Source organism: Sycon ciliatum, chromosome 6, assembly GCF_964019385.1.
Source record: "Sycon ciliatum chromosome 6, ocSycCili1.1, whole genome shotgun sequence".
NCBI lineage: Eukaryota > Metazoa > Porifera > Calcarea > Leucosolenida > Sycettidae > Sycon > Sycon ciliatum.
In genome coordinates this window covers 8,650,261-8,675,810 of record NC_088648.1, presented here as the reverse complement: position 1 = coordinate 8,675,810, position 25,550 = coordinate 8,650,261, and the positions used below count along the sequence as shown (strand labels likewise).

The window sequence follows — 25,550 nt, the reverse complement described above, 5'->3', positions numbered from 1 at the left end:
GATGAATCGCCTTCACGCAGCTACATTGCGTTCCTTTGGGGCTCGGGTTGGTGGTATCGCCGGCCGGAGGAGTACTGTTTTCTGCATACGCGCTCATCATCGTGTTGTTCCTCACACGAAAAGTTCAAAACAACGACGTACTTCCGTGCTCACGAAATAAAACTAAGATCCTCGCGGAAGAAGTCAAAAAGGTGAAAGCTCAGCTGCTTTTTATTTTGATTTGGCTGTGTAACTGCACGTGGGTCTCAGCCTCTTTGGCATTCTCCTTCTGTACGACGTACCCATAATGTGTTAGAGTTCAAAAGGCACACGTGCGCCGTACATCGGAACAGCTAGCTCGATCGACCAGAACACGGGCTGAACTTCGTTTTTGACGACAAATGAACGCGTGGAGGTCAAGTCCGGCGTGACGTCACTCGGTACTTCGGGACAATTTTGGGCACCTTCTTTTCAAGTTTTCACCCACTTCCAGCCATCACAGAGAAAAACGGATAACACCATCATGATCAGGAGCCAAGGAACTACAAGATAAGACAAAGAAAATTGTTGGTGACAGTTCCCCTTTAAAGGTGAAGTAAACCCTGAAATTAAATTTTCACCAGTTGTAGTCTCCGGGGTGCTGATTGGAATGGTCTTGGCCCGGGGACGCTGAGACGCTCCCTTCCTTCTTTATTCCCATTCGAACTCGCGCACTTCCACCGAAACTGGGTGACTGCGCCCTACTAGATAGGGATTTGTAGAGAAAAAGTCACTAAAACGCCGTTTCGTTCTTATAGCCTATTCATACTACGTTACAATACGCGTCACGTTCTGGAATACGACGTGCTGGCAGACGTTGTTTTCATGCAGGTGCATTCACACAGGCACGCACACGCTACTCGTTCTTCTGGACACAAACTGCTGGGAACGACAGAACGAAACTCGGCACAGGGGTCTGGATACGTCGTCTACGTTTTCGTATCAGGAGTACGATTTTCCGCCACGTTCCATGTTGTCATGGCTATCCGGACGAAAACGTCACGTACGCCACGTTTTGGGCGTAGTGTGAATGGCCCTTAAGGCCGTTATTACACTGCGTTTGTTTGAGTTGCGTTGGAGACTGGAAAACGCAAGACGTGATATCATACTATACTTGTGATTTTCAGCGTTTGCGTCAAAATCTGTGCTCGCGGGAAAATACAAAAATGTGGGGAATCGATATCCAGGTGGCCGTGGATGGTGAATTAATTATTTTCCTGAGATCGAGAAGTGTTCTGTTTCTGCTCCTATGTCCTTTGTCAGTGGTGCTGGGGGAATGGGAGTCGATGGGAAGCCGTTGCGTTGCCTGTGTTGGGGTGGCAGTTCCTTTGTTGAAACACATCGTCCAGCTAGGCTAGCTGTCGCCAACTAGTCAGCGCAACCTCAGCCATGCACGAGCTCGCATCAGCTCCATGCCTCGCGAATCCAAAATCAATCAATCAGTACAATAGAGAGGTTAAGATGCACGTTATTTCCGACGTGACGCGAAAGTTCAGCTCGCGTTATTTGCTCACACGTCGAAAAATCAACGCGAGCGACCTGCCGCTCACGTCGAAATTGGGAGTTTTACGCCAAATTTGACGTGAAACTGCGCGTCACGTCGGAAATAACGTGCATCTTAACCTCTCTAATGTCATGAACTAACCCTCGCCGGCCTCAGCAACTACATTGTAGATGGAAATGAAGATTTGAAAAGCACACTAACGTCTTGAGAATCACTTGAAAACACTCAAAAACAATGCAGGAAGTGCTGCGATAAAGAAAGTCTGATCTGCGTTTACGCGATTCGGTTTTGACAGAAGGATTTTACTGGCAATCAAAGAGTAACACCAATTCAATACTCAAAATGCCAATAGGTGAAACTAGACCAACCTAAAAGGTCTTGTGTAAGGAAAGGAAGAATTTGTTCAATCTTTAGTTGTTTCTAATTTAGATCAGTAGTTCTCAGCATTGGTTATTGCAGTTTCATTTAGAAGAAAGGCATTCGAGCTGGCAAGCTCGTTCCCGTAACTCTACAGAACCGAATGATGAATCGTTGGAAAGGTATTGGACTCAGCGTTCCACTGATGCAACGATCTTCGTGATATGCCAATGTATGGCTGAGCGTCGACGGTGTGAACAGCTGGAATCAAAATTTCACCTGCCGGCGATCGTCACTTCTTGCATGCTGGGGATTTCCCTTGAGAGCAACGCATGTGTATTGAGTATCAAAAGAAGCGCTTGAATCTTAGATTTCCTTTACAGTTTGATTCGTAAAAATTCCTTTGAGTGTGTGTGTGTGTGTGTGTGTAGAGTGTGAGCAAGGAGACGATAGAAAATGCGAGATGTTGTTGTTTTGCAATTTTGAGGCATGGTAGGGGGACTAGGAGAGACTATAGCAGTCTTCCTGGCATGTCTCTTGACCTGGAAACTATTGTGGTGCCTTCATCAGATCCAGATCTTTTCAACAAGGTATAGGTCGTGAAAATCCCTCAGTGGGAAGAGACAATAAAATGGATTTTTTAGTTTTGAACCTGAGCATGCAGGTGAGTCCATAGTGAATTTGCGTTCACCATGACGTGGCCAGCACCCCGGTTCAAGGCTTGGCTGGGAAAGGGCTAAGGAACTCACAAACATTATTAAGTCCTGTTCGACATTGACACCATGCCTGAGTTGGCGGAATAGTTGTCCTGGTTAGTGTTGATAATCCTTGACTGATCAAACCAAGGAAAAGGAAGATGCGTAGTAGCTGAGAACACCCCTGCAGCAACAACAACATGAAGAGGCAATGGTTTGACCGTAACTTTTTGAAATTTTGACTAGAAACAGCTTTCTAGAAGCTTGCTCCAGAGGCAATTGTTCGATTGTCACCCTCACTTCATCCAAAATCAGTAATACACTACGGCCTGTTTTCTGTTGCCTGTTTGTCTGCAGACAGATGGAATAGCACTCCATCTGATATCCATACTGCTGGATAAAGGCACACATGCAAGAATATGCAGCCAAGAGGGGGGGGGGTGCTTTTTCTTTCTTTTTATTTTGCTACAGAATTTCCATGCCCAGAGCAAAGTCCAATCTAACTGGAATACATATACCGGTAACGAGAGAGCTTGGAAGCTCAGGGCCCTACACTATGCTTTTATGCTTTTTTGCCTAGCTCATCGTACATGTTTTAAGAACTGATGGAAATGTCTTTTTCCGTTGATTGGCCACATCACTGTATTGCAAAAACGTTTCCACATTTCACGTCAAATTTGAAATCGATCGGTATTTTTGCTCTCACATGCATCCATTGCTCAATCATGCATCATTTGCCCATAATTATGACAAACTTTGGCCTGCGATTTACTTTGGCCGGTTGGTACCAAGCGGCGAAATCAGCGAAATTAAATCGCCAGCGAAAATTAGTTGATTTTAATACAGTAATCGGATTTTCTGGCCTTTTTGTAGTAACACATGTACATTGACCTGTTGAGCCAATGACGACGCCGAATGCATGGTTGCCTGTGGAGCACATTACATAACTTTACAGTCTCCTAAAATACGTATCCTGTCCGACGGCAAAAGAGGCTGCAGATTTAGTTTTTCTGCGCGTCGACGGGATGATTGCGACGCGAAAGTTCAGCTCGCGTTATTTGGCTCGCACGTCGAAAAATCAACGCGAGTGACCTGCTGCTCACGTCGAAAGTTGGACATTACATAACTTTACAGTCTCCTTAAATACGTATCCTGTCCGACGCCAAAGGAGGCTGCAGATTTAGTTTTTCTGCGCGTCGACGGGATGTCTGTCCTGACGTTTACTGGGACCGGCGCTGACTCTGCCGATCACGGGCGTTCTGGACTCGACAGGATGTCTGTCCTGACGTTTCCTGGGACCGGCTTAGACTCTGCCGATCACGGGCGTTCTGGACTCAACGAGATGTCTGTCCTGATGTTGCCTGGGACCGGCGGACTCTGCCGATCACGGGCGTTCTGGAGTCGACGGGATCTCTCTTCCGACGTTTCCTGTGACCGGCGCTGAATCGCTCGTTCACGCTTATTTTGGAGACGACGGGATCTCTCTTCCAAAGTATGTTTATGCTGACGCATCCTATCACCTATTCGGCGTCTATTCTAATTTAATTTCCTCCTCGTCTCCCTATTTCTTTCCAAATCTCCCTCTACATCAGGGGAGTCGTATACATAATACGACGAATATTGGTACGGTACGGGACAGATACAGGAGCCCGCAAATATTGTGGACAGCTGTTATGTACAATCCTGTAGAGCCTTTGTAGTCACAGTTACGGGACAGATACGGGACAGATACGGGATAGCTCCAGCCGTGACACAAACAAACAAACACACAAACAAACACCAAACGAGAGAGCTTGGAAGCTCAGGGCCCTGCGCTATGCTGAAATTAAAGCTGTGTGGACCCTGGCTAGCGCCAGACGTTACTGAAGTAACGTCTTCTGCATAGCTACGGGAATAAAACTTCGGGTATAAGGGTACTTCGCCAATACGAACACTTTTCTGATGCCCCGCCGAGGGTGGTAAAACGCAAACGGTTGACTGTACGTGTACATGTCCCTGTAGATGGCTCTAAAAGGCTAATTTTTCTATTTCTTTCCTTTATATATATTGACTTTATCCATTAAATTGCAATATGAAAATAATGTACACATTGACATAGAGCATGAAAAGAGCTTCATTTTGATATTCATGTCATACTATACAAAAATATGGGTTCACATATGGCCCAGAATCTGCGAAAACCAGGCTTGAGTGAAATTTCACAAAATGACTTTTCCCATTTTCAGCTTCTACTGACCATGGGAGGTCAGGAAACAAAATATTACAGATGTGGGTCGACTCATAGTAGTATTAAAAGTATCTCAAACACACCAGGGTACAGGGCTTGAAAGTGATGACGTCAAAACGGCCAGGGAGTAGTAAGTTGACATCAGATTTCTATTTTGGATCCACTAAGGTGTGACTTTGCTATTGCCTAAGTATGTGGGTGCATAGCAACCCACTCATGTCGCATCCAGGTGTGACTTTTATTTCGCCACCAGTTGTAACCCCGCCCCCAGTAGCCAAATCAGTCAGTTTCACTGGCTACATCACCATGCTGTGGGTAAGACAGCTTGAAATGTGCTTGGATCCATACAAAAACTGGATCCAAGTGGATCCAGTTTTTGAATTTTTGAAATTGTTGCTATGCTGTGAAATGAAGAGAAATGCACCAGACTGAAGGAAGAGACATGGACGATTTTGTTTAGGTGACATAACAAGGTAGGCATGTGGGGGAAGGCTTGTTGTGGCCCCTTGGTGCTGCAGGCTGTAGTGGCCATGCACAGTTCTGCATGAATTTTCTTTGCTCCTCGCTCAGCACATTCTGAGGCTGAATACATGTACTGGCATGCTCTGACGCTACACACCACAAGGAAACCCGACTCCAGTTGAGATGGTACCTTTTCAAGGGTGAATCTAGTACAACTGTTCAGAAACAAGCAAGAACACAGCCTTTCAAACTGTTCCACTGTTCATAGTAAGCGCATAGTGCGTTGGTGTGCTGCAGTATCTGCTTGGTGCTGACCAGCAAGTGAAATATCGACACGCTGTACAATCCCTTGCAGCTAGCTGTCCCGCGAGGAAAGTCTCAAGTGGGAGCCTCTCGCTCTGCTCGCTCATTCGCCTGGCCTTCAGTAGCACTTCATCGCCAAGGACTTCAATTCAAAACAGTTTTCACACTGCTCTTCAAGCCTTTTTCCTCGTGAACTTGCTGCAAATGTATGAGTTCTGCTGCGCGTGTTCCTTTTGCGTGAGGCCCAGAAACAGCTAGTATCTCCGTACTTTGATTGGCTGGATCGATGTTGTCCAGGTTCTCCTCGCTATCGCCATCACGACTCTAACTGGAGACGATTTCTTCACCATTTTCCGCAAGCAGCAGCTAGCGCAGAAATTTCGCCATCCCTGAGTGTAGGAGATGGAATCCGTTCGATCAGCTCAAAAACTCTTCGTTGTGACTAGAGGAGTAGCATGCTAGCAGGGAATATTCTACCGGAAGCCCTTTGACTTCCCTGACTGCTGAAACCCTTCCTGCCATGACTGCTACTTCTTCAAACAAGCGAGATTCTCTTTGGTTCCACTTAACTGCACTCGGTCGTATTCCACGCGACACAACCTTTTTACAAAACATCAATTTTATCAAAAAAATGATTTTCACCCTAAGCCTGGTTTTCGCAGATTCTGGGCTATATATTTTGTATTTTGTATTTTATTATATTTAAGAATTTCCCAAAGGCTTTGGGCCTGTCGAGGGGATCTCCTGCAAGAAGAATGAAATGACAACTTTATGTAGAGGGAGCAGTTAATCGAGGATAGGCTAAGGAAATAGATCAAGGCATACAAAATCTGGTAATTAAGGAGTTGGGATACTGTCAGTGTATTGAATATACAGTCAGACCTCGCTTATCCGGTCCTCGTTTATCCGGATCCCTCGCCATCCGGAAGAAAATTGTTGGTCACCGATTTACAGCATATGCCCTGCACACATACAGTATGTGTGTTCGATTATCCGGTTCCCTCGCCTATCCGGATATTTTTGTGGAAAACAGATGTGTGCGGTTATGCGAGGTCTGACTGTATCGGCGAAAATACTGATAGAGAGAATGCTTGAATTCGGGGAGGCTGGTTATGGAGGTAAGAGAAGGCGGTAGGCAATTCCATAGCATTGCAGCTTTGTTGGAAAAGAGAGAAGAAAAACGCACACCGTGCTAATTGATGTTTAGTTTGTTTGGTCTTCTTGGACTTGAAGACAGTGAAAGGTGAAAATGTTGGAGGTGTTCTGGGAATATATGTATAAGTTTAAATAGAGTAACAAGAGTGGATACTTGTCTGCGAAAGTGCAAGGACTCTAAGTCACCAAAGGCATTTAACTGGGATTTCGTTTCGCATCTATCTACTTTGGCCTTTTTTAGGTAGCAAATACTTCCTAGCTACTCTGGCTTGTAAAATATTTATTAAACTCTCCAGCTCAGCTTTGGTGATGGCATAGGACCAGGCCGAGGTGGCGTGTTCCAGGACGGGTCTGACAAAACCTTTATATAGCAGTAGAAAGGCTTTCAAATGGGACTTCAGTAACTAGTATACCGTGAAGTCGCGGATAAAAGCCGGGTTTGCATACAAACACATCGCGGATAGAAGCCTGAAAATCAAAGGGGTCAAATGCATATAAGCCTGTCGCGCGTAGAAGCCTGGCTTCTATGCAAGCGCAGATCGGGTAGGTCAAGAGTGCATGCGCTATGTACAGTGCATAGTAAAACTGCCGCCATACCGGTAGTCAGTGGTAGATCTACGCGTGTTGCGTGTAGAAGCCTGGCTTCAATGCAAGCCCGGATCGGCCGATGTGCATACAAGCCTGGCAAAAATATCAGTAGTGCATATAAGCATGGTTTGCATACAAGCCTGGTTTGCATTTAAGCCTGGTTTGCATTTAAGCCTGATGCAGAAAGCGGCTTATGTGCTTATAAGTCCGACTTTTATCCGCGACTTTACGGTAATAACTTTATTAGGATGACCCAAAGGCAAATCGACTATTGAGGGGTTCACCATTGAATGGTTGTGGGATGACAAAGCAAAGAGGCAACCATTGTGTGTGTGTGTGTGTGTGTGTGTGTGTGTGTGTGTGTGTGTGTGTGTGTGTGTGTGTGTGTGTGTGTGTGTGTGTGTGAGGGGGGGGGAGGGGGGGGGAGTTTCGAACTATGCACAGTGAAGGGATAATTGTATGTACATGACCAAGGATGGGTATAAGGATACTTCGAGGATAAGGATCCTTTTCTGATGCCCCGCCGAGTGTCATTATTCGCAAAGTTGACTGTATGTAGTTCTGCGCGATCTGCCTTCGCTATTTCGAATTTTTCGATCATTGCTGCTTAGTTTCGCTGAATAACGAAGATGTGACTTTGTTCCAGTGGATCCTTCAAGAGACGGTGAACACATCGAGAAAGCAACGTGTTCCCGTGTTGACAGCAACCGAAGTTTTCGATCATTGCTGCTTAGTTTCGCTGAATAGCGCAGATGTGACTTTGTTCCAGTGGATTCTTCAAGACACGGTGAACACATCGAGAAGATGAGAACATGTCCCACCTCCAGCAGGATTTGGCCAGCTGCCAGAATTGGGCTCAGAAAAAACTTTCATCTTTTCGAATCATGATATTCCTGACTCCTCCTCTATTTTAATGGACGGCGTTCCTATTGCCTTTGGACGTTCTGCTAAGCATCTCGGCGTACAGCTCAATGATGGTTTGAAGTTCCATGACCACTTCCACACCATCTTCAGGAAGTTTCAGCAACCTGTTATGTTTCATGGGCCGACATTTACCATCGTCTCATATTCTCCTCTTGTATAAGTCTTATGTGCGTCCGGCAATTGAATATGCCATTCCTGTCATTTAGGCTCACATTCGCTCAGTTAGAGTCTCTTGATGTACTTCAGGCTAAGGTTTGCCGGCGACTCCTGAAGTCTGCGAAAATAACCTTTGATATCTATGAATCAAAATCCAATTTGAATAGATTGTGTCACTTAGAATCTCTGCAATTTCGCCGTGTCTTTATTTCTCTTGTTGTTTTATTTAAGTACATCAATTTTCACCCAGAATATCTCTCTCGCTTTGCGATAACCACATCACATAGTGCCTGTAGGCCCAAAAAGCTCATTTTTAACTCACACGGTCGTATTTTTTCATCCATTTTCCTACAGAAAACTGGTTCTCTTTGGAATTGTCTTCCACCCCGATTGACAACTTTAGATTCCCTATCTGAATTTAAGCGTCATTTATGTATTCACATTGCTAAGTATCAGTTCGACTGCACTGGTACACCTTTGATGTGCAATCATTGATTTACATGCTTGTTCTTTTCTTTTCTATCTTGCTTTCTTTCCTTGTGTTTCTTATTATTTCTTTTTAAATCCAGCATTTCACACTCACTTTGTGCACTTTCTCTCGCATCCCTAACTATGTTACTACAGGTAGACTCCCTCTAATTCGAATACGGTATAATTCGAACTTTCCGTGTAATTCGAACTTTTTCGTCGTACCGATCTTCTGCAAGTCACATCAAGTCAAAATCGAATGCATAATTCGAAGTGCGAAAAGTGCGCCGGTTGGATAATTCGAACCCAGTCTTCGTACGGAAGAGCTGTTTACAGTACATTAGCTATGTCCTTTGAACGCTTATTTCGAAGTGAGATTGAGTTGCTATCCTTCTAATTCGAAGTTCATTCTTTTCTCCTTCTCTAGCCAAGAGTAGCTCAAAAATCGATCAATGGTCCGCTGCAGGATCGACTATAGCGTTCAAGAAACCCACCTTCTCTCGATTTTTGATTCAAGCCCGTGCGAGGCAAATTGCAAAGGTTTGATTGAAGACGACTTCTTCCAGGTGGCTGACTCTCTTCGCGGATCTCGATGGCCTTTCTTGCTGCGCCAGCTCGTGCGCGGAGATGTTGGCGCACAACAACACCATTGTCGTAAATATTGTCGATGTCTATGCTTCACTTCCGTTCTTCAGAACGACGTGCTGCTGTCCGACGGCCTTTCATGACGCGGATTAGGCAGCGCAGTTCTTTTCCGTTTCAGGAAAGCTGCAGTGACTTTTACTTCTTCACTAGAAGATGGAGATATTGTCAAAATGATTTTGTGTCGATCCAGTGTTTTGATGATCCGTTGTATACATGTACATGACCGGTACGCGGTTCGTACGACCACCTTATATGTTTCGTTGATGCAAATAAAAATGTGCAAAAAATATTCAGCATGCGATTTCAAGCATTTTGACATACATATCAGTGCATGGGGCTGCATTTGGATAATTAGAAGTTCTGGATAATTCGAAGTTAGGGCCTGGCAATTTGAGGTTCGAATTAAAGGGAGTCTACCTGTAGTACATACACAAATAGGAGATCCCCCAGACAGGCGCTAGCCTTTGGGTAATCCTGAAATAAAGACTATTATTATTATAGAAAGCAATGTGTTCCCGTGTTGACAGCAACCGAAGTTTAGAATTTACAGCTGGTGCGATCGCAGAAATGTTTTTTTGATCTTGTATCGAGTTTGTCGCTGCCGGCTTTGCAGCGAAGGTGTACTCAGCCTCCTTCAGCGTAATGCCACTGCCGTCAGGAGATGTCAGCAGCAAACATTGGCGATCGTATTCTCATTATCTGAAACAATACAAAGCATGTGCGCTGTGCTCGTAATGTCGCTGTAGTCTCTCTGTCTCTGGGTCCACTTAGATCCAAACAAAGAACATTTTCTTCTTTGTTTTTGGCGTGAGGTTATGGCGCCCCCTTCCCGCATCCATCTAAACATGCACCTGCGCGGCTTGTGTTAGCATTCGGCTCCGAGCCACGGGGATTGACAGGCGAGTGCTGTTGTGAGCACAGTACAGACTGCAGTAGGTTTTAGGCATGGGCGGGTAATGCTAGTTATTTGCTGCGATAATGCTAAAGGCAATGCTCATAATATGAGAATATAATGCCACTTATAATGCTCACACTACTCCATAATGCCAGTTTGAAAGTTGGAAAAGTTGATTTAAGAAGGCCGTCTTGGATCAAGGCCAAAGCGTAGAAGAAAAAACTTAAACAGCAGTGAGAAAGCTTCCACTAAAAATCCACTGAGAAGGTTGGTTTGCAACGTCAAGTCTCCGGATGAAGCCGGACGGGTTCAGATGCACGATTTTCGGAACTGGACCTGGCCAGCTTCATGCATGACACCGTTGTCGACCGGCAATTATGCTTGTAATGCCATTTTTGCATGCGAAATGGTGTTATAATGCCAGCATTATGCCACCTGGAAAAAGGGACTATAATGCCAGCCATGATGCTAGCATTACCCGCCCATGCCTAGTAGGTTGACAGTCTTAGAATTCTATTCCCTGTGGAAGTACAGATGCTCGGCTGCTTACAATGTACAGTGTACAGCAGGGAGTCGTACTCAAACTAGGGAGGTGACACGGCACAGAAATCCGTGTCACAGGGGTTGACTCGCACCCGTGACCCCTCGTTGTTATTTTTGGAATAGTTCAGTCCAGTCCAGTCCGAAAGGTCATACTCGGATCGACTCGCCTTCTGTACTTCACCTCCAAGCGTGCAACGCAAGACCCGCAAAGTATGATTTTTCTGTGGGGAACGATTTTGCCATTGATCAAGTTTTTATAGGAGTGCTCAAGCATACTACGATTGCTGAGACGTCCCGAGCACGCTTGTTCAGGTTCTCTATTTTTGACGAGCCGGTCCTACAGCCCCCTACATTGTATCTAACGACGTAGGAGCTGACAATGTAAGAGGATTTCCCTGGAAATAATGATGATGGTGGTGTGACTGCTGCAGGAAAAATGCTGGCTGGTTATGACAGTATGACTAGATGTACAATGTAGCTCTCTTGTATGGTACTTAACCCCTGCTAGAAATGTGTTGTTTAGGAAGACTGGTGTATTGTGCAAGTCATAAAGAAGAAATGGGGCAGATACACGACTTACAATTTTCAAAAACCAGCTTCGTGTTATGTCTAATTTGTGTCAAAATTGTAATATTTAGACATGACAATATCATTGGCTGTACTTCTCTAATATGGTACATAACCCCTGCTATAAATGTGTTATTTAGGCAGGCTGGACCATTGTGCAAGTCATAAAGAAGAAATGGGGCAGATGTAGGACTTACATTTTTCAAAACCTGGCTTCGTGTTATGTGTAATTTGTGTCAAAATTGTAGTATTTCAACATGACAATATCACTGGCTGTACTTCTCTTATATGGTACTTAACCCCTGCTAGAAATGTGTTGTTTAGGAAGACTGGTGTATTGTGCAAGTCATAAAGAAGAAATGGGGCAGATACACGACTTACAATTTTCAAAAACCAGCTTCGTGTTATGTGCAATTTGAGTCAATTTTTAGTATTCGGATTAACCTAGGATACGACTCTGAACAGTTCTGAACAGTTACCGTAACACTACACGCTGTCTCATAACTGCTGCTGTTGCCATCACTGCTATCAAGTAGTTCGGACATGGCAGGAGGTAAACAAATTGCTGGTAGTCTTTCAAAGAATACTGGCGAGTGATGGGCTGTAAACGAAATGTGCTGCCTCAATTACTGCAATTATTTTGAGTCAATAATTTCAAAAACTAGACACCCATGCTGCACGCTTGGAGGTGAAGTACAGAAGGCGAGTTGATCCGAGTATGACCTTTCGGACTGGACTGGACTGAACTATTCCAAAAATAACAACGAGGGGTCACGGGTGCGAGTCAACCCCTGTGACACGGATTTCTGTGCCGTGTCACCTCCCTAGTTTGAGTACGACTCCCTAGTGTACAGTCTGTATCGGCTATAGTGTACCCTTTTGATTTCCGTGATATTATCACTATAACCGATGCATCACTATATGCGATACGATCGATTTTTTTCTTTTTTCGATCGACACTTGGAAGGCAAGGAAATACAGTCTTCCAGCATGGCGTTTTGACAAATGAGCATGCTGTATAGTTGACAGTGCCCGCATTTCCATAAAAAAATCTGTTATGTACATGTATCACTATAAAAATAAGCAACGTGAAGAAAGTAAAAAAAATAGGGCCTTTGATATTATTGCTACATGTATTTTAAAGTTATCACTATAACTGATAATAATAATAATAATATAGTGTGTTATGCATGTTTTGATTCTTTGTTGACATCATCATATCCGATATATCATTACATCCGATAATATTGGTTATACAATGTAGTAATATTTTTACTGGATAAAATGCGTTTTGCTTTTGATATTTCGTACGAATATCACTGTAGCCGATATATTCTTATATCCGGTCACTCTATAGCCGCTACAGACTGTATATACAACACAAACCATGCACGCCCCTGAACACTTAGTTGGGGAAGGCCCCTGGAGTCGACATTCGATCTCTTTTGCCGTTGTCTGCCCCGCGGCCCCATCTTCGATCGTAATATGCCTTAGAAGAAGTACGACAGATCAGAGAGATCCTTGCAAGAACAAGCGTACTTACTGGTACATGTATTAGAAGACACGCCATGGTATTAGGCTTCGTAACGGGTCACCTTGAGATTCCTTACACGAAAGCGAAGTGCCAAACAGATCTAAATTCTGTTAACCCAGCAATTAGTAGCCAGACCAATACTGAGTTCTCATCAAGAGCAGCCACTGTGTCGCAGTACGTCTTCTTCTTCTTCAAGGCAAGAGTGTTGTGCTTTGCCTTTTTCTTGCGCATGCGTATACTCGCGCTCTGCTTTTCTTGCGCATGCGTCTTCTTGCGCTGATGTCCAAAATGGCGTACTGCGCACTACACGTACCGTAAAATCCCGCCAGAGCGCCCCATCTCTCCCATCCGCCCCTCCCTGACTTGGGACGTGATTGATTGTATCCTCGTACGACTCTGTCGCAATCTGTGATGCCGTACTGTACTGCAGACGCGTGCTCAACCCCGTTGGAAATGTACGCAACATGCCCACCCTCTTGACCAGGTCTGTCGCAGTCTGTGATGCCGTACTGTACTGCAGACGCGTGCTCAACCCCGTTGGAAATGTACGCAACATGCCCACCCTCTTGACCAGGTCTGTCGCAGTCTGTGATGCCGTACTGTACTGCAGACGCGTGCTCAACCCCGTGCCCACCCTAGTACCCTCTTGACCAGGTCTGTCGCAGTCTGTGATGCCGTACTCGTACTGCAGACGCGTGCTCAACCCCGTTGGAAATGTACGCAACATGCCCACCCTCTTGACCAGGTCTGTCGCAGTCTGTGATGCCGTACTGTACTGCAGACGCGTGCTCAACCCCGTTGGAAATGTACGCAACATGCCCACCCTCTTGACCAGGTCTGTCGCAGTCTGTGATGCCGTACTGTACTGCAGACGCGTGCTCAACCCCGTTGGAAATGTACGCAACAGTGCCCACCCTCTTGACGGTTGGTAATCGTTTTAGTACCTCGAACCCCGTAGATCTACTGAGTTTGATACGGTTTCTGGTATCTTGGCCGTAGACTACTACCAAGAGTACATAACCCGGGGGGGGTTATGTACTCTTGCTACTACATGTACGCATACTGTCGACATGTCGACCATGCATGACTATGGCATGATGACGTGTTCACCTGGTACATGGTATGCATGACTTCTCTGTTGTTTCTGTTGTACTTGAAGGGCTTCATTGCAAAACGAGATAAATCCATTTTGACCAATTTTCAGGAGGAGCGATTTTCTGTGATCAACAACTGGGTGGGTTTGGGTCAAATCTAACTTAGCAGATGAGAAGAGAAGGGTGATGTATGCAAATACAGGCTTTCTCAAAAATCAGGAGCCATCCATTTTCTCAAGCAAGGTGATTCTTCAATATTTTCGGGCAAAACCAGATATATTCGCTGGACTAATCAGTATTATGAGAGAAAATACAAGTGCAACGACTTCACTGAGGTCGGAACTCTGAAGGAGCTCAGCAGCAGCAGCACTGCCAGCAGCAGTGTTGTCCCTCCCTGACGAGCATACTGCCCTTTTCAGTTTCGAAAGCGAAAAAACAACAGCTACGAAGAAGATGATACAAAAAGAACGAAATGACAACGTCGATGCAGCTGCTGCAAAGCAACAACACGAAAACACTGTACTTTGAACTCTGACATCGACATTTTGCACAGATTCAGTCTAGTCGCGATGCTTGCCGCGTGCTGCGCCAGCACGTACTCGCTGGCTTGTCACACTCACACAGTCACAGGTCACGTTGGCCCGCTCGACTGGATATGTCGCACTTTGCTCGAAAACATCGGTGGTGTTTATCGCGTTTTGCAGTAGAACGTCAACTTCAACGTTGATTTTCAGTGGGATATGTCTCGTTTTGGAGAATTTCAGGGCTCACAGTCCAATACAAAAGCGTCGAGTCGCGCACGGCTTTGCGCGGATGTCACGTGATGACAACTGACCAATCACAGGCCTCTATTCTCCTCTATTCTCAAATCTTTGATCTAGTCCACTACATCGGCCCTGATGTCCACGAAGCTGGGATTCGCTATGCTGATTCAAAACCCCCAAACTCAGTGATCTACCGCAGCGTTTCACCATTTTCCCTCCAGTTTTCCGGCACGGATTAGCCAAAGTCTGGTCGTTTTGGCTTCGATTTCGGCACAGCAATCGGAAAAGTGATCGGTAAATGTCTGGAGAATTCCACGCTGAAAAAAATAAGCCATAGATGATCAAAATCCGCCAAGAATGAGATGTAGTGGACATTTTTGAGTGAGTGCCACTCAGCGCGCAGAACGCCAAAAGTGCAAAAGCAGCACCAGATCAAACAACAAGAAAAACGCATGCATGCAGCGGAACAGCAACGCGCGCGCCGTCCAACAGAAAATCATTGCGCACAGATTTTTCAGTGTTCTCTCCTCAGTTCGCCCGCGGAGTTGGTTGCTGTGCTTTCGTTCTCGCTGGAGTTCTTGTGGCAGCGCATTTCGCCATCATGGAGGAACTGGTACCTCTGGAAACCTGGCCTTCAGTGGCCCTCAACTAACGCCTGGCGGATTTGCTGGTCCCGTTCGCCTCCATCCGATCAGCAGCTCTGTGTGGTATGTTCTCGGCGTTACCTGCCTGGCGAGCTCTGACTCGTTTGTTTGTCTTCTTACCTGTGGAACATCGCGATCGCTCATTGTAGCATCAGCATTTGGTCGAACAGCGGCTACATGACATGAATTTCCTGGGACTAGCACAGGTTGCCTGTCGCCTTCTCCTTCGGTGGACCAATTCTACAAGGCACAGTGAAAGGCAAGTCGTTGCCGAGGGCTGGCAGTAACTGTTCAGTGTTGCAGTGCAATTCCCAGTGCAAATAATAAAGCAAACTATTTCCACTGGAGTATGCACGATCGTAAAAGCACAAGATCGAGACGAACGGAAACGAGAATGGTTTGACACTGCATGCCAAGAGAAGGCGAGGAAAGGACAGGTCCGACCAAAATATCGCGAACATCGGCTCTGCAAGACAAGAACAGGCTACTCAAGCCAAGGTTCTTTCTCTTCTTTGTTCTGTTGGGATGCGTAGGATGTACACGATCGTGCTCTCGTGGGGTCACGCGACTCACGTGCACCAAACCCGCCCTCGCATGACGCTTTTGTCGATCCTGCATACCGACTGTGAGCCCTGAATTTAGAAAAGCGATCCTGTCAGCTTTTCTATTATTGTGTTCACATGGCAGAAAAAACGACACCGCTATGCTACGTAAGTTTCTACGTAAGGTGCTCGGTATTTCACTTAGGCTACGTAAGTCTCTACGTAAGGTGCTCGGTATTAGATCTACCAACGCGTGGTAGCCGTGTGCTGTGCACGTGCACGGCAGACATTGTGTTCAGTGCATGCAGTCCGCGGATCCGTGTTCGGATGTGCATGCGCGAGGAACTTCCTTCTTTGGAACTGCTTCTTGCATGCATGAGCTGTTTCGGATATTTCGTCTCATGGCCTGGCTTATTTCGTTTCGGCGCTGCTAAGACCTCCTTTCGCGGAATATTACTCAATGACAGGTGAGTTGACCAGTTGCCTTTGATTCATTTGCTTGTGTTGACTCTTTCATTCAGGAAAAGTGTGCTGATTTTGGGGCGGAATGCAATAAATAATGGAAAAGTTGACAGGATCTCTTTTCTAAATTTTGCTTTTCTGCTGCCGAGCTGCGAGGCCTCCTTTTACGGAATACTCGATGACAGGTGATCTCTAAGTTGACCGGTTTCCTTCAATTCATTTGCTTATGTTCACCTTTCATTTACGGAAACGTGTGCTGATTTTATTCGGATTTAGATCCATTTTTATCTCTTTGCCCTTGTCTGCAGTGTGCGAAGAACGCGAGTTCAACTTCTTGACGGTAAGGCTTATGTTAGATGTGTTGTCGAAATACTCATATTCATTGTACATTGGTACGTTACAAGTAAGGCACTGGTCAGTGGCATACTATCGTTGGCAGTTCCCAATCTGGAGGGAAAGGTTCAAGTACCAATTGACCGAGTTTGCAAAATAAATTCGCATATCAGGGGAAATCTCTATTGTGGAGAGGTTCAGTAACTTGTTTGTTTCATACGAAACAAGCCAATGGGTGCAGTCTCGTCTCGTGAAAATCTCGTACTTGTATGATTGGATTTGTTTACTCAAGTCTGGGCTGTTTGATTTGTGAGTACCGCCGAGATTGCACTGCCTCAAATAAAGTTTCGTGCCGCCAAAGCAAGAATTACGATCTGCAATCTGTTTGTAGTACCTGTAAGAATGTGGAGTACATGTATCGTACTTTCTCTGTTGCTGTTTGAGTTGCCGTCATGTTGCTAAAGAAAGGTTCAGTAGAGAGGTTCTGCAAAACGAAAATTCGAACGAAGTTTCGCGACAGTCCTTGCGAAAGTGTGTGCGAATTTTTGCACGAACTTTGCGTTCTGCACATTTTCGTAGTTTGCGCGGGCCAAGTGCACTTACGCCATGACCCGACCTCACGAAATTTCCTACGACAGTTCATTTCGCGTTCCCTGCAAGTTTCGCGTCCAAAGGTGCGAAGTTTCGCACTTCATGATGTAGAGCGAAAGTTTGTACGCATTTTCGTTTTGCAGAATCTCCCTAGTGACTCAATTGTTTCATACGAGACGAGGCAATGAGTTGGTGTGGCTTAGAATCTTTCGCCGTAGAAGAAATCTATTCGTATGTCTATTGGAGATATAATTGTATTCTCCGGTTATAAAATAGGTTAAGCTCACAGAATAAATACCATCGGTCCCTTGGTGTTCGTCCTAAAGAGGTTCGACTGGATATCATTCATACTCACCAAAAGATGTGTAAGATTTTATTATTGTGGAGTGCCTTGTTTATCTCTCAGTACCTCCAACCATAGCCTTGTACCTTTTCTCCTCAGGATCAGTGTAGTTGTTGGAACGAGGTTTTGGACTCAGCAATGTATTCGTTTACATTTTAATACATGTTTATTGTTCCTCCTTTGCTGTGTTGTTTTAGACAATCGTGGACTAACAGTTTGAAGTCATTGAACTACTTCCAAAAGTTGTATCGACATCAACAGGATTACGATTTCAGTTTCAACATGATGCTGGATGACCTTATCACGATAACCCATGACTATAAACCATTATAAACACAGAATCAACAAAAACATTTGCGACACGCACCTGCCGCATGGCTACATTTCTCAAATAAATCTGATTGAGGGTGGAGAAATCTGAAATATCTGAAAGGCAAGACAATTTTATGACAGAGTCATGAAATTCTGCAACAGCAACATGCACAGAATGACCTCCGTATAAAAAAAGTATAACCACCACTGCATGCTCACATGTTTACCCGCAGAAGAACATGCATTATGCTAGTGCCATTTTCTGCAAGAAAAGGCTTGCACATCAATGCGTATAATATGGTATTGATATGATGTGAAGGCCATCATTTACATATTGATATAGGGCATTCCATTGATTGGTGACAGAAAAAACAAAAGAAATTATAGCAATAAAAACTGCTTTATGGCAGTTTTCTAAAAAAAGTTATTGTGTTCTAGTCCATGGACCCCGTCTAAAAAGTAAGAAATTAACGAAATGTGATAGCTGAAAATTAAAATTTCACACAAAACCTCACAATAATCACACACAGAATGAAAAGCTACATGCAGAAGACCTCTTCCCCTCGCGATCCTCTTTCCTATGCATGCATGTTGCCAATTGTTGGTGCAGTACAAGTTTAGTGTTGAAAGCAGGGAGTAGTATTGTACTACTCCCTGGTTGAAAGCAGCATTTCAAGTGTTGTGATTATTGTGAGGTTTTGTGTTAAATTTTAATTTTCAGCTATCACATTTCGTTAATTTCTTACTTTTTAGACGGGGTCCATGGACTAGAACACAATAACTTTTTTTAGAAAACTGCCATAAAGCAGTTTTTATTGCTATAATTCTTTTTGGCCATCAGATGTAGTGATCCCTACTGATTCGATTGACACCGAAAACGCCATATGCGCTTTCACCATCTCAATCCGGTTTCTGCCGTGGAGACTCCACAACTTTCCAACTAACACGTCTAGTACAAGACATCTACACCCAGCGGAACCTCAGGCGGCATGTTGGCATCGTGTTCTTTGACCTAGCGAAAGCTTTCGACACCGTCTGGCATCGTGGTCTGCTTGCAAAGCTAGAGTCCGTCTTCTTGGTACACGGTCCAGCCCTGCAATGGCTCTCATCCTATCTTTCCTGCCGCCACCAGACTGTCAGAGTATCTACCTCCCTATCAGACCCATTACTAGTCGTGTCTGGGGTACCCCAGGGGTCCATACTTGGGCCGCTCCTATTTCTACTGTACGTTAATGACTTGCCAGCCCTTGTACCAAATGTAAGTCTTTTTGCTGACGACACTGCTCTGATGTGCTCCGACAGCTCGGCAGACAACCTCACGGCCTCCATGCAGTCCGGGGTCAACGCTACAGTAACATGGATGGAAACTTGGAAACTGAAGCCTAACCTCGCCAAAACCGAGGCCATGTTCTTCTCTCCCTCGCCCCCCACTCAACTTCTGTATTTTCCTGGTCTAAATAGTACACCTATTAAAGTTGTTAACGAGCACAAGCACCTGGGCGTTATTCTCGACCGCCAACTCTCCTGGTCTCCACAAGTCCAGTCTGTGTGCAAGCGTGCGAGTGCGTCCTTAGGTATGCTACAACCCCACTGCCAACACTTGAATGATAACTGCAGAGAATTGTTCTTTAAGTCGTACATTTTGCCTATATTTGACTATTGCGATATAGCTTGGTGCGGGTTGTCTCAGACTTTACTCCACAGACTGGAGGTACATCAACGCTTGCTTCTGAAAATTCTGTTTCGAAAAGACCAAACATTTGCCTCCCTTTGTCTTTATAAACTTGCTTCCACGCACCCTCTTCTTGCCCGACATCAGCAGCATCTTTGTATCCTTGTGCAAAAAATCTTCCTAGCCCAAGTCCCGAAACATATTGCCAAGTACAACTGGTTTGTTACCACTAGACCAACACGCAATGCCTTATCACTGCCCCGAGCTAGTTCCTCTCTGTTTTTGAAATCCCCTTTCTTCTCAGCATACTCCCTTTGGTCTAACCTGCCTACTAGCATTAAGACATGCCAGGATATCAGGAAATTCACAGTCCAGCTTTCCACACTGTCTCATCCGAAGTGATCCCATGTATTATTAATGTGCCTCCCTTTCTTTTTCTCTCCCTATCTCCTTTCCCTCTCTGACAGCATCTTTCTTTTTTTTCCCTTTTAGCTTGCCGTGGTTGGCTATCACCTGACCTCTCATGTTTATTGGCAGTCTTCGGACGGGCCAGGAGATGTTGAATAAATAAAAATAAAAATAAAATAAATAAATAAATATGCATGAAATTGGCGTTTAGGGCCTGGTCAGACTGCGGCAAAATCGAAATAATCCTAGGATTATAATCCGAATCTCCATAGTAACTTGCCGCCAGAGCGGCAAAAGCGAGAGTTGACGCTCCAAAAAAAAAGCAAGAACGGGCCACGCTTTTCCGCTCCAAACAGGATTTGACGCTGATACGCCATTGACGCTGATAATCACTGATTTTTCATCTCGATATCGAGGAGCTAATTGGCCACGGACAACAACAAAACTCATAAGGATGGTTGCAAGGATTGCACTGAAGGTGTTGGCGATCCCAAGGTGAAGGAATTTGACGTCGTTCGTGGAGATTACCACTTGACGCTCGAAATGAAGTTTGAATTTTCATTCTCCCCACATGTGTAGTGTGATCGCGATTCAAATTCTGGACGCTGTTCTTTTTTCGTCAGGCAACCAAAAGTTGCCGCAGTCTGACCAGGCCCTTAGCGCGTTTTGCAATGAAGCCATTCACTTGTACTAAGTAGTTGTAGATCTGACAGATACTGTCTTTTCTTCTTCTTTTTTCTTTATGACAGTGCACATGCCTACATAGAAAACTAGTGACGGTCGTAGCTACGGTACGCGGTCGTAGGTCAGGCGGTGCGTCGACCCCGTGGAACTTTTGCTACTACAGTACAACACCCTCTACAAAAAAATCCCCTAGTATTTTGACCAGGTCTGTCGCAGTCTGTGATGCCGAACTGTACTGCAGACGCGTCCGTCGTATCATCGGCAAGGCTATTCTGAGCGTGGCGGGGGACTCTGTTCGTGAGGCGACAGGGTCACTGCAGATGTGCGGAGGCCAGGAATGTGGCATTGAGGCGGCCATTCACGCCATGCACGACACGTTCCATGAAGAAGACGTAGACGCTGTGCTAATGGCGGATGCATCCAATGCGTTCAATCGCCTTAACAGAGAAGCATGTATGCGCAACGTAGCGCACCTCTGTCCAGCCATCACACCCGCTATCGTAAACTGCTACCGTCAGCCGGCCCGCCTATTCGTGGACGGGGAGTGCCTCCTATCGCGAGAAGGCACAACGCAGGGAGATCCTCCTGCTATGCCGATGTACGCTCTGGGGGTACTCCCCCTGGTGCGCAGAGTGGCAACCCCAGGAACACGCCAGAGCTGGTATGCGGATGACTCGTCCGCGGGTGGCGGGCTCAACCCTCTCCGCCAGTGGTGGGACCGACTCGTCGGGGATGGGCCGGCGTTCGGGTATTTCATTAACCCCAGCAAGTCCGTCCTCGTCGTCAAGCGGGACAAGCTAGAGGCAGCCGAGACCATCTTCGCCGGCACGGGTGTGTCTATCACCACTGACGGGTGCCGTCACCTTGGATCAGCCATCGGAACTGATCAGTTTGTGCAGGAGTTTGTGGCTTCCAAGGTGGCCACCTGGTCGCAGGAGCTGTGCAAGCTGGCAGATTTCGCCCGGTCACAGCCTCAAGCCGCTTACTCTGCACTGGTGAACAGCCTCCAACACCGGTGGTCCTTCCTGTGTCGGGTTCTCGATGGTGCTGCAGAACAGCTGGCACCCCTGGAGGACATCATCCACCGCCGCCTAATCCCTGCCATTAGTGGACGGACGGCGCCCAGTGAAGCTGAACGCATTTTGCTCACTTTCCCCTGCCGGCATGGAGGTCTCGGCGTGGCCAACCCTGCCACTTTTGGCTCACGGTACGGCACCTCCAGGCTTATCACCACTGCGCTGCACGACAAGATCATGGCGCAAGAAGAGCACCTCGATGATGCTCTTGCCTGTGTCCGCAGGGCCAAGAGTCAGGCTCGCTCTGAGGCCAGAAAGGCAATGAAGATAGCTGCCGATACGTTCCGCACCGAACACAGCGAACTCGATCTCGCTAACAGTCTGGCAGAGGAGAAGGGAGCATCAAGCTGGCTTACCTGCCGACCCATCGCTCGCCATGGCTTCGCTTTGTCGAAGGGGGAATTCCGGGATGGCCTCTGCCTCCGTTACGGTTGGACGCCTTCTCGCCTGCCCACCCCCTGTGTTTGCGAGAAGGCATTCACCACTGCTCACGCCTTGTCCTGTCCTTTCGGTGGGTTCCCCTCGATCCGCCACAACGAGGTGCGCGACATACTGGCAAGCTCATTGAAGGGTGTCGCCCACAACGTCGCAGTGGAGCCACATCTCCAACCCCTGACTGGGGAGCAGTTTCAGCTCCGGTCAGCATCAACCGAGGATCAAGCTCGTTTGGATGTGGTGGCCAGTGGAGTTTGGGGGGGTCGGTTCGAACGCACTTTTATTGATGTACGGGTGTTCAACCCTTATGCGTCTTCGAACCGCACCTCCTCTCTCTCTGGCTGCTACCGGCACCATGAGCAGGAGAAACGGCGTCGATATGATCGGAGAGTCCGAGAAGTGGAGCGATCCACTTTTCTCCCCTTTGTGCTCTCTTCCACCGGAGGATGCGGCAAGGGTGCCGCTGCACTGGTGACCCGGATTGCACATCTCCAGTCGCTACGTGGGAGGGAGGCGTATTCTGTGCTAATTGCCCACCTCCGCTGCAGGCTGTCTTTCGCCCTGCTGCGTTCGAGTGTCATGTGTCTGCGTGGGGCTCGCCGAGTTTGGCAGCCTCCAATGGATGGCTGTGCCTCCCTGGCTGTCGTGGAGGCTAGGGTGTCCCGTTGAGCCTTGCCCCGTGATTGTGCGGACTATGCTATGCTTCTCTTGCTGTCTGATCACATGCGACGTCATCATTATGTGATTTGTTTTCAATCCTCCGCCATGGCAAATTGTGTTTTGTTCGCCCGTAAAAGAGGCTTTTACTACTGCAGACGCGTGCTCAACCCCGTTGGAAATGTACGCAACAGTGCCCACCCTCTTGACCAGGGATCGCACAAACCCTGCGTTTTTTGTTGTTTTTTTCACTCTTTGAGCCTCTTGTACGGGCAAAATAACACATTTTGTGAAGAATCAACACATAAAACGAATCATCAGATACAGTATTTACAGAGTCTGTCACTCAGTAGGATCACTGCACTGTGCAGGTTCACTGGATGCGTGCCTCCGCCGCCACTAGCACAGCAGGGGACTCAGGCACAGCAGGAACAAACATGCTCCTTGAGCCACGCAGGCACATAGCACCACAACGCACCAGGGCAAACCCAAGGCGGCAGCGCAGCAAGGAGATAATCTGCCCGTATGGCTCCTTACTCTTCTCAGCCAGGAGAGAGGCGATCCGCGTGAAAAGAGCATTGGCATGCTTGCCATAGCCACCAGAGGCAGAAAGCACAACGGGCACGAAGGAGGCATGCTCAACTTCACGTACTCGCTCCTCGTACTTCCGGCGCTTTTCCTGTTCATGGCGTCTGTAGCTAGCAGCGAGGGAGGTGGCACGATTCGAAGACGCAAAAGGGTTGAACACCCGTACATCAATAAAGATGCGCTTGAATCGGCCACCCCACACACCACTAGCCGCAACGTCCAGCTGAGCTTGCTCCTCCCTGACAGCTGTGCGATGGCGGAAGGCCTCTCCGGTGACGGGCTGGAGGTGGGGTTCCACTGTCACGTTGTGAGCGACCTGCCTTAGAGCTCTGGCGGTGATGTCCCTCACCTCGTTATGTCGCAGCGTCGGGAAGCCACCAAACGGGCACGACAGGGCGTGACTCACACTCAGCGGCTTACTGCACACGCAGAGGCTTGGGAGCCGAGGAGGTGTCCAGCCGTACGGGAGGCACAGGCCATCCCGGAAATCTCCCTTGCTGAGTGTGAAACCATGGCGGCTGAGGGGGCGGCAGGTCAGCCAGCTGGATGCACCCTTTTCTGAGGCCAGGTCGAGAACAGGGGCCAGCTCCCGGTGATCCGAGCGAAGAGCGTCAGCCATAGACTTGAACGCGCTCCGCTTCTAGGCCCGAACCGTCGCCTTGACCGTCCGGAGCTGAGTCAGAGAGTCGCCAAGAGACGACTCCTGCTACAGCAGGCGAGACACGAGGCTAGCCGTGATCCTTCGGGATGAGGTGTACTGTTCAGCCACTGAACAAGGGTCTGCCATACCCAGTCCCCCAAGCCGGCAAGGCAGAGAGAGTAGGGAGGGAGCAGTTGTCCCAGGTGGAGCCTGACCCGTGATGGCCGGGATGAGCCGACCGCTGATTGCGTGTTCCAGCGGTTCAAGCAGGGACGGCGGGATGGAGGAGGTCCGGCAGAGGAAGGACCACTTGTTTTGCAGGCCCTGTGTGAAGGCGGAGTAGGCGGCCTGTGGCTGCGATGCAGCGATGGTCGTGAGCTGCGCAACTTCCTCACACCAGGTGGCGACCTTGGACTGGACAAATTGTTCTACAAACTCATCCGTGCCCAAAGGTGCACCAAGGTGGCGGCAACCATCACACGTGACCTGCACACCGGTCCCCTCGAACATCTGGATAGCAGCTGCATACCTGGAGTGCTTGACCAGGAGGAGTGACTTCTGGGCATTGCAGTGGTAGCCATACCCGGGACCGTGGCTGACGAGATTGTCCCACCATTGGCGAACAGGCGTTAGCTTGCCACCGGCTGCAGCATCGTCCGCATACCAGCCCTGTTTCGCACCAGGCACTGCAACTTTCTTGATGAGCGGGAGGACTCCAAGCCCATATACGGGCATGGCCAGAGGGTCACCCTGAGTGGTACCCTCGCACGATAGCAAGCACTCTCCATCAACGAATAGGCGGGATGGTTGGCGGTAGGTGTTGATTACAGCTGGCGCTATAGAGGGACAGAGGTGACGGATGTTCCGTAGGCAGGCTTCACGGTTAAGCCGGTTGAAGGCGTTCGAAGCGTCGGCGAGCAATATGGCATCCGCATCCTCCTCACGGTAGACATATTACATCGCATGGATGGCAGCTTCAATGCCGCACTCCTAACCGGCACACAGTTGAAGGGAGCCCGCTGCATTTTGGATATCTCTCCCGGTGACAGTGAGGATGGCTTTGCCGACAATGCGCCTGGCCACTTCGCCGATACCAATGGGTCGAACACCCGGCGACTTGTCAAGGGCTATTAATCTGCATGCGACGAGCGCCTCCAGTGTCGCTGGGTTGACGTATGTGGTAGCAATGCGACGAGCGCATGTTGCAAGCGAGTCACACAGCTCATCCGACGCTTCGGAGAACGCGGTGCACATGCGCCGCCAT

General features: G+C 47.4%; 1 protein-coding gene across 2 annotated transcripts in view; it reads right to left on the bottom strand.

Annotated features, from left to right (window-relative positions):
* The window catches only part of LOC135819292 (sushi, von Willebrand factor type A, EGF and pentraxin domain-containing protein 1-like), a 94,311-nt gene extending 81,068 nt beyond the window's left edge, over positions 1–13,243 (bottom strand). For both annotated transcript variants that reach the window (XM_065332464.1, XM_065332466.1), the window contains exons 1-2: positions 13,051–13,243; positions 2,629–2,758 (exon numbers count right to left, since the gene is read on the bottom strand). In XM_065332464.1, coding sequence (XP_065188536.1) covers positions 2,629–2,758; positions 13,051–13,077 — 157 coding nt within the window. In that variant the 5' untranslated portion in view covers positions 13,078–13,243. The remainder of the gene's footprint in view (positions 1–2,628; positions 2,759–13,050) is intronic.
* Between the last annotated feature and the right edge of the window lie 12,307 nt (positions 13,244–25,550).